The sequence below is a fragment of the Hemibagrus wyckioides genome, linkage group LG26 (assembly GCF_019097595.1).
Source record: "Hemibagrus wyckioides isolate EC202008001 linkage group LG26, SWU_Hwy_1.0, whole genome shotgun sequence".
In the NCBI taxonomy this organism is placed as follows: domain Eukaryota; kingdom Metazoa; phylum Chordata; class Actinopteri; order Siluriformes; family Bagridae; genus Hemibagrus; species Hemibagrus wyckioides.
The window spans coordinates 6,292,569-6,301,341 of NC_080735.1; the positions used below are offsets into that span (position 1 = coordinate 6,292,569).

General features: G+C 35.8%; 1 protein-coding gene across 4 annotated transcripts; it reads right to left on the minus strand.

Annotated features, from left to right (window-relative positions):
• Positions 1–681: 681 nt before the first annotated feature.
• knstrn (kinetochore localized astrin (SPAG5) binding protein) lies at positions 682–8,611 on the minus strand. Of its 4 annotated transcripts, none has more exons than XM_058380432.1 (8): positions 8,474–8,611; positions 8,096–8,207; positions 7,974–8,000; positions 7,796–7,895; positions 6,112–6,226; positions 3,336–3,397; positions 971–1,045; positions 682–861 (listed from the first exon to the last, which is right to left on the minus strand). In XM_058380432.1, exons 2-8 carry the CDS (start codon positions 8,200–8,202, stop codon positions 730–732), a joined length of 618 nt encoding a protein of 205 aa, XP_058236415.1. In that variant the 5' UTR covers positions 8,203–8,207; positions 8,474–8,611; the 3' UTR covers positions 682–729. The 4 variants fall into 4 exon arrangements, with proteins under 4 accessions (XP_058236415.1, XP_058236416.1, XP_058236417.1 ...); XM_058380433.1 differs by having other exon boundaries at positions 8,096–8,381; positions 8,474–8,603; XM_058380434.1 differs by having other exon boundaries at positions 8,459–8,581.
• Positions 8,612–8,773: the final 162 nt, after the last annotated feature.

An 8,773-nucleotide genomic window follows, 5' to 3' on the forward strand; every position in this document is an offset into this window, starting at 1 on the left:
GTTATATACTTTAAATGTAAATAATGTTAGGGGAAAAGCTCTGTCTCTCACACACACACACACCCTAGACAGCCCGTAATTCTCAGCTGGGTTTATTCTTTTTCTTGTATTTTGTGCACAATAAATCTGTGACCGTGTCCATTAAACAAATCATATTTTCATGACTCCTGCGACTGACTGATGTTCTTATTGAGAAAGAATTAGGGAAACGCGTTGTCTATGATGCAGGTGAAAGACTGAAGGCTTCTTGTTGTTGCGTTTTTAAATTATTACAATTAAAAAAATTGAAATAATTTTTTTAAAATGTTGAAAAGAAAAAAAGGGCGTAAAGCTCGATTGTAGGGGGCGTGTCAGAGTAATCACGTGATGAAACTGTCAGTGATCGTGTGACTCTACACCGCTGGTTTGTGTGTGTGTGTTTAATAAAAGCTGCATTTGGTTTGTTTTTAAGCTCAAAAATACCACACTGATTTCCGGCCCTTCTAGACCATTGATATATCTGTATTCATTTACACTTCAATCTAGACCACTGATAAATCTGTAAAGATTACACAAAAAAACATTTGATTTTTTTGTTTATTTATTAAAGGGGCGGGGCAGGGGCGGGGTTACACAAGTTACTATTACTTAGACGAGCTTGATCTATTTTAAATACTTTGTAAAAAGAAATCAGTAAACGTATCCCATACAATGTCTTTATTCATGAAATAACCAAATAGTGCTGTATCTTTACTCCATCAGCAGCTTCTCTGCCTCCTCTAGTGCTCTCTCCATGTTCTCAGCATACATGCAAAATGAATCTCTTTCCTGATAAAGCTGTTCTCGGGCTCCTTGAAGACTCCTCACGGTGTTCTGAACCTCCTGGAACCATGCACAAGATTTAGAACATCAGGACTAACGCATGAACCAGATGAAATGATTTAAAAGATTGAAAAGACTATTCTTATTGTTAGTAGAGACTGAGACTTACTGTTAAATGTGCTCTGTGTTCTTTCGTAAAATCATCAAATGATTTCAGCTCAGTTAACAGTTTTTGGGAAATGGTCTGGAAAGATGAAGAAACATTTGTTTTGTTTTTTTCCCCACAATTACAGGAATCTCAAAATACATAAAACAACGTGTCAGTAAACATTCCAGCAAAAGACTCTAGAATATACAAATTGTATTTTAAAGTGTGATATTCTATTGTAATAAAGTAATAAATGGATTAGATGCAAAATCAGAATTTACAAAATTTTCTTTATTTACACAAAAGATGAACATAGTCTGTTCTATTTACTCAATAGATGATATCTAGTATAGAAATACCAGCCATGACGGGGTGTTTCACCTACAATAACCAAGTCATCACTGTATTAATCAAGTGTTTAAAATGTACACAAAACTGTAACCAGTAACCAGACTCAAACCTGATGAGAAGCACTGGAGTAAAGAACTTTGGGGTGTTAAAAAATAAACAGACTTGATATTTTATATATATATATATATATATATATATATATATATATATATATATACATATATATACACACACACAAATACACATACAAATACACACTAGCAGTCAAAAGTTTGGACACACCTTTTAATTCAATGTTTTTTGTTTAGGGATTTATTTTCTACATTCTAGAACAATACTGGAGATTTCAAATCTATGAAATAACACACATGGACTTAAGTAATGACAAAAAACAACAGTCAGTTGTTATTTTAAGACACGAAGGTCAGGTGTTCTGGAATAGTTCTTGCAAGAACAGTATTGTCAAGTGCATTTGCAAAGCCCATGAAGCACCATGATGAAACTGGCTCACATGAAGACCATCCCAGTAAAGCAAGACCAAAACTTACCTCTGCTGCAGAGGAGAAGTTCATTTAGAGTTACCAGCCTCAGAAATCACCAATTAACAGCACCTCAGATTAGAGGCGTTATGAAGGCTTTACAGAGCATCAGTAGCAGACATATCTCAATATCAACTGTTCAAACGAGATTATTGTGTATATCGTCCGCCTTCAGCATTGTTTTACAACGTAGAAAGAAATAAACATATATATATATATATATAAAATCTGAATGTGTGGGTCTCTTTCTAAGTCACTGTAAATTTCAGACATCACAATAAAAAAAATTGTGTATTAATGCACCAGATGCTAAAACAGGAGTGTCTGATCTTATCCACAAAGGGCCAGTTTGGGTACAGGTTTTCATTCTAACCAAACAGGAGTCACACTAGAGTCTACTGAAAGCCAGTATCATCTGATTGAATATGTGGCATCAGGCATGCTTCCTGCTCGAGTGGAATGAAAACCTGCACCCTCACTGGCCCTTTGTGGATAAGATTAGACTCCTGTGTTCTAAACCACTAATCCACCACTTACTAACTTAAAATAACTTTTCATTGCTTATGGTAAATATTAGGAATAAAAGTAAATTAAATTAATTATTGAACTCTACAGCCCCCTCAGTCTCAATCCTCAGAAGATTTTTTATACTACCAATGTCTCTTAGCTCTCACCTGGGCATCTAATCAATTAAGATTTTTGCCTAAAATTCAACATCACCTCAGGTTTATATTCATACATATACACAAATACATATATCTCACATTTCCTATGCTTAAAATAGAGGTAATATAAGTTTCTTATAAGTTTATATAGTTCCTGCACTAAAATGGATGATGAGAGGGTGGATGCCCCCTATGCAAGATTAATCCCTCTTAATCTCTCCTTCAGTACAGTGAAATCGTTATGGCTCACATCTGTATCTACTCTCCAACTGTTTCTTGTATAAGTGTGCAGCCAGGCCAACAAGCTTGCTGTCTGAACATGAGAAGCTCATTTCTCAGAATGATTTGTAAAACCATAGGCCAAAACAATATCATGCAATTTATGAACTGTCCCTGAATCTGTAACTGAATTTCATGCCTGGCTTCTATTCCAATGTGTTTCTGCCACAAGTGCTGGAATAAATCCCTCTTTACATTTTGATGTCTGACCAAAACAGAACCCCACTTAACTAAATCATTTCCTTTTCTTATTTTCAGACTCTCACATGAGAAGTGCTGCCTTTCTCTCCCTCTCGGTATTACCTTCTGATTTTACACATCTGTTCTCCCATTGTATGTATAACCTGATCTAGATATTTTGCATATTATATTAAAAACACTTTATTAAAAATATACAATCCTGCAAAACAAGTACTCTAAAGGCATCTACTTAAATACATTATTTTACTTTCCATATATGATATAAATAATATCAAAGAAATATTAGCAGTTTAATAACTAACAGTTGATTCAGTCTTAGGAATAAATGAATAGAAAAAATAAAGACATTACCATGAGATCTTTTCTTTGTCCTGCCTTCTGATCTGCTGCTTCACAAACTTTCTCTCCTGAAACTAAAAAAGAGATTTAAGTAAATTAAAGCCTGAATAGAACAAAAGAATTAAAAAAAAATATATAAAGAAAATATATTAGACTGTGTATAATTTGGAAAGTAGCATTAATATAATTCAAACTGGAAGAATATTATAATTTTTATAATTATCTAAGATAATTATGCTTTTTTTTAAAAAAAAAAAAAAAAGCTTATTTTTTCATCTGTTCTTAACTGCTTCTCTTCAATACTACATACTCATGTCAATTCTTACACCCTTAAGGACTATATCCTTATCCTTTTTTTTTTAATTAAAAATAAACTCTTGCATTTTGTGCCCTGTTACATAGACCTAGACCATAGTTTTTTTGTCCTCGATAGAAGAACTGTATTGGTGCAGTGTCTACCTAAAGGATATTCACAGTTGAAATATTCCTTTCAAAGCCCCTGTCAACTTTTCATCTTCTTACTATTACCTGTAGCTTGTTTTGATAGCGGAGGAGCCATGTCATTTTCTTACTCAGTCACCTGCACTATAATTATGATCTATACCCAGGGTTCCCAAACTTTTTCATTCCAAGACCCACTTAGACGAGTACAATAAATCCCAAGACCCACCATAATATTTTTAAATAGAAGTATTTGGCGGTATTTAGTATTTAGCATCCTCATTTAGTAGAGAGCAGCTTTTTTTTCTTGTCATATGAATGAAATATACAATTGACTGCAATATGATAACCATTCAAATGTCAAAACAGCAGCCTAATGGTTAGGTCAGGATTATGAGAGGAATAACTGAGTACTGAGTTCTACTTATTAACATAAGTATTACAGAACATGCTATACAAATACTGATAATCAAATACAAATGCAAGAACTGAAAAATTGTGTTTAAAACTACTTCAATTTATTAGTGATTATTTATTAGTGATTATTTGCAATTCAATATGCAGCTAAAAATGAGGCTCGCAGTGGTTTTTCTGGGATGCTGGCTGTGCCTTTGATCGGTTTTTGCTGACACAGATACTCTTCTTATTTTACAAACCCCAATTCCAATGAAGTTGGGACGTTGTGTAAAACGTAAATAAAAACAGAATACAATGACCTGCAAATCCTTGTTGACCCATATTCAATTGAAAACCCCACAAAGACAAGATATGTAACGTTTAAACTGATAAACTTGGTCATCTCTTGCAAATATTCACTCATTTTGAATTTGATGCCTGCAACACGTTCCAAAAGGCACGGGACAGGGGCATTTTCTCCACGGTGTTACATCACCTTTCATTTTAACATTCAATAAGTGTGTGGGAACTAAGGACACTAATTGTTGAAGCTTTGTAGATGGAATTCTTTCCCCATTCTTGCTTGATGCATGCCCTCAGTTGCTGGGGTCTGCATTGTTGTATTTTGCACTTCATAATGCGCCACACATTTTCAATAGGAGACAGGTTCTGGACCGCAGACGGGCCAGTCTAGTACCCACACTCTTACTACAAAGCCAGGCTCTTTTTATTTACGTTTTACACAACGTCCCAACTTCATTGGAATTGGGGTTTGTTGGTATATGCAGAATGTTTTGTTGTGAGGTGCTGTTTAAGTTTTGAGGGTTTCATGCTTACACTTGCCAAAACTTTTCTAAGCATAAAAGACATTGACATTTCTTCACCCTCTGGACCTCCACAGGCAATAAAACCAAGATCAAGGTAGGACTGGTCATATTTTCTGTGTGGCTCCTTTTCAGATTTTGTTGTTCTGACATAATCTGAAGACTACTCACAGACCTGTGATGCCTTCTGTTTTATAAGCTTGTCCATTTTAACATTCACTGCACAGTCACTGAAGGCTGTATTAGTGTACTGTACATTACTGATGCAGACGCTTCAACACAAACGAATCAGACGATTTATTCAGGGAGTTATTCAATGAATGCAATGTTGATTCAGACTTCTGATACTTGTGTGTGTTTTAATTTAAATGATTCCTTGGAAAAAAGAAAAGTCTCTTAGGAGTCGTTTGTTCATTATCGGACTGGTTTTGTTTCATCCACCATAACGTAAATGTAACTGCAGCCAAGTGACTTTGTCTGACCCACAGATTGAAAACCCCTGGTCACTACCATGTACTGTACATATATGGGCACACTGAAAGTCCAAGCCTCCAGTTTTTGTCAATGTTTGTATGTTAAGATTAAACAACGTTAGATATGATATGGATAGGGTTTCTTCATGATGCAGTGCCATGCTCGGTTATTCAGTGTAGCTTTTTAAACTAGCTAGAATGGAGAAGTGGCAGTGTAGAGTATTCATTAAGAACACACTCATGAGCCTGTTTATAAGAGATGAGAAACAGATATTGCAGAAAACAAGATCTCTTTACAAGTGTTCAGTTCAGATAATAGTTACATGCTGTGGTGATGAGCTCACATTATATGCATGGTGGTCAGATGAATCTGGGATGTTCACCTAAGGTCAGAACACTGAATTTTGTGAATCATTTGGGTGGAAGCAGGCTGTGAAGCAACAGCAGACACCAATATAGTCTAGTGTGTTACCACTGCTCATACCATTAATGTGTCATTAAAAGTAAGGCAATTAACCTTTACTGTACATTTGGATGAATTTGGCATGGCCATTATGCCAGAGAGCGCAGAATACGACTATGGTAGAAAATGATGCATGTTCATGACTTACGACACAAACATCATGCTGTTCCTTAAAACACAAACAAAATTACCTGGATCAAGGTTCTCTGCAATAAGAAGCACATGACAGTCACTGAGCTGTTTCTTAATTTCAGTGTTGCTTTCTTGAAGATCACTGCAGCGTTGTTCTAATACAAACACATTTTCCTAGAGAAAACAAAACAACTACTAAAGCCAGAAGGAAGTCTCCTTATAATTGTTTTCATACAGCCACTCTCTAAAGAAACTAGATTTTTTACAGACACCAATAAAAAATATCCATAACAATAATTACACCAAAAAAGTCTTTTAAAACTTAGTTGTATTATAAATTGTTCAAAATTAATATATGGCATATACAAAGGTAAATTAACAGTCTCTATCTTTCAAGAATGACTTCAAATGTCTGCATACTTACAGTCATGGGCCTAAATAACAAATTGTGTGGTGCAACTTCTATCAATAAAAAATAACCTCAGGTGAGATTAGAATATGTTAAGTATTATATGTAAGCAAGTTTTATTCTTTAGCCATTCAGATGTCAAGTTGCTTCTCTTGTAGGATGATGACCCAATTTCAGCCCAGCTGAAGCTGCAGGATGGATAACTCACATTTGTATTAAGAACATTACTAAATGATCACCCCTTTAGCACCTGGGCTTGACATTACACTGCCATACACCGTGTTTGGTTTTCGCCAAATATGGCGCAATGAATGTGATGTCCAAACATCTCCACCTTGGTCTCACAAGTCCAAAGGATATTGCTTCAGAATGTTTGTTCATATACAATTTTGCAAACAGATGTCATACTGCTTTAATTTTTTTTTTTAATTGGAAAGAAGGGGCTTCTTAGCCACTATTCCATGAAAGTCATACTTGTTCAGTCTTCATCTGATTGTGTTGTCATTTAAGGTGCTTCCATATTCTTGTCAGTTACATCATCTAGCTCTTGGTTTTTGCTTTATATCTGAGCATTAAACAATCTGAGTTTGGACTGAATTTGCTGACACACCTACTCCCCAGAAAATTGGCAGCTGTGTTGAACTTTTTTGTCCTTTTGTAAACAATCATTCTAACTGTAGAATGGTGAATTTCAGCTAGTTTGGAGATAGCTTCTCAGATTAATGAGCAGCAGTAATAGTTGCTTCTCATGGTCATGCTGATGTCCTTTCTTCATGGTATGATGTAAACACAAACCTGAGTGCCCTACAAGAGTTCTGCTTTTACAGAGTAGTCTGACTTGAAGATGATGAACTAATCTTGTACATTTCATTAATAACACCAGACTGCTAATTACTCTCTTAATGAATATGGAAATAGGAATGGTCTACTTTTTTGCATCGGGTTTCTGAATCACGATTTTAATATTTGGTGGGAAAAAATAACTATGTTTTGAAATCTGTTGTTTTTTTGTGGTATAGTGTCAAGTATTGGAGACCGCACACACAATTGTTATTTGTGCCCTAATAAATAAAACCTAGACTTGAAGATGAGTGTACTTCCCCTTTCCCATGACAGTATGTACCTGTGACATTTATGTTTTTTAGATTTTGTAATAATTTGACAAAAAACCCTGAATACTTTCTTGCATGTCAGTTAAAAAAAACTTATATAATTCTAATGTATATCTTTATCACTGTATGGTAGTAATTTAAAAATGAAGAGAATTTGACTCCACAGAAAGATGCAAAGTGCCAGTGTTAATGTCCTCAAAACTGTGATCTAATCAACTTTACCTTTAACTCTGAAATCTGCTTCTGCAAATCTTCTTTCGCTGCAGTCAGAAGACGATTTTGTTCCATAACTTCACTTTGGTGGCCATATCTTACTGAGGGCCTGCAACATGAATTCATTTAGAATAAATAAATAAATCACATTGTAAACATGCTTATAATGCCATATTGATCTCCTCACCCTTTGAGGCTTTTCGCTGTGTTCTTCCTGAAAAGAAATTACAAAATAAAATTAAAAATAGGATTACAGGATCACATAAACTGAATCCGACACAAAACTAACTGAACTACTCTGTTACTCACCTGACCACAGCCTCAGGGTCAGTCTTGACATTAGCTTTCCTAGATGCTAAATTAGGATGTGTGGGAATGGCTGTATCTTTAGCTGGAGCTCTGTCCACTCTCTTCATGATGCCTTGTGGAAAAAATGTTCTCAAATCACTTCAAGTCCATTCACAGTTTGTAATAAAACCCACACCCGCACTACAGGAGGCTGCTGAAGCCCTGTGTGAGATAACCGCTGCTTTAGACTGGTCAGTGGTGCTTCAGAGAGGTGTGGTGGTACTGGTCAAGCTGCACCCAGTGTCTACTGCAAACCAAAGCCGTGCGTTATCTCTCTCACATCACTTCATCCGTATTCAACTGAGAACTGAGGGACAAACTTACCGGACAAAGACTTACCGTCACACTCACTCCTAAACCCCGCTGTTACAGGACACAGGAAACACACTTGATCTTAAGCGCGCTAAACGTTCAAAAGATTTGCGTCACTTCCGTCAACTGCTTCTTCTTCTTCTTCTTCGTTTTGAGTTGTGTCTGTTAACGTTGGGGGCGTACCGGTGTTATGCCAGTAAATGTTGTAGTCAAAAACTGCGACAAGCGCATGCGTGTGACCGACGTACCAATGACGTCGTTTTTACAGTTTCATAGACGCGTCAACTCATTGCAGTTTATCACTGAGATGGCTTTTGCACTTACACT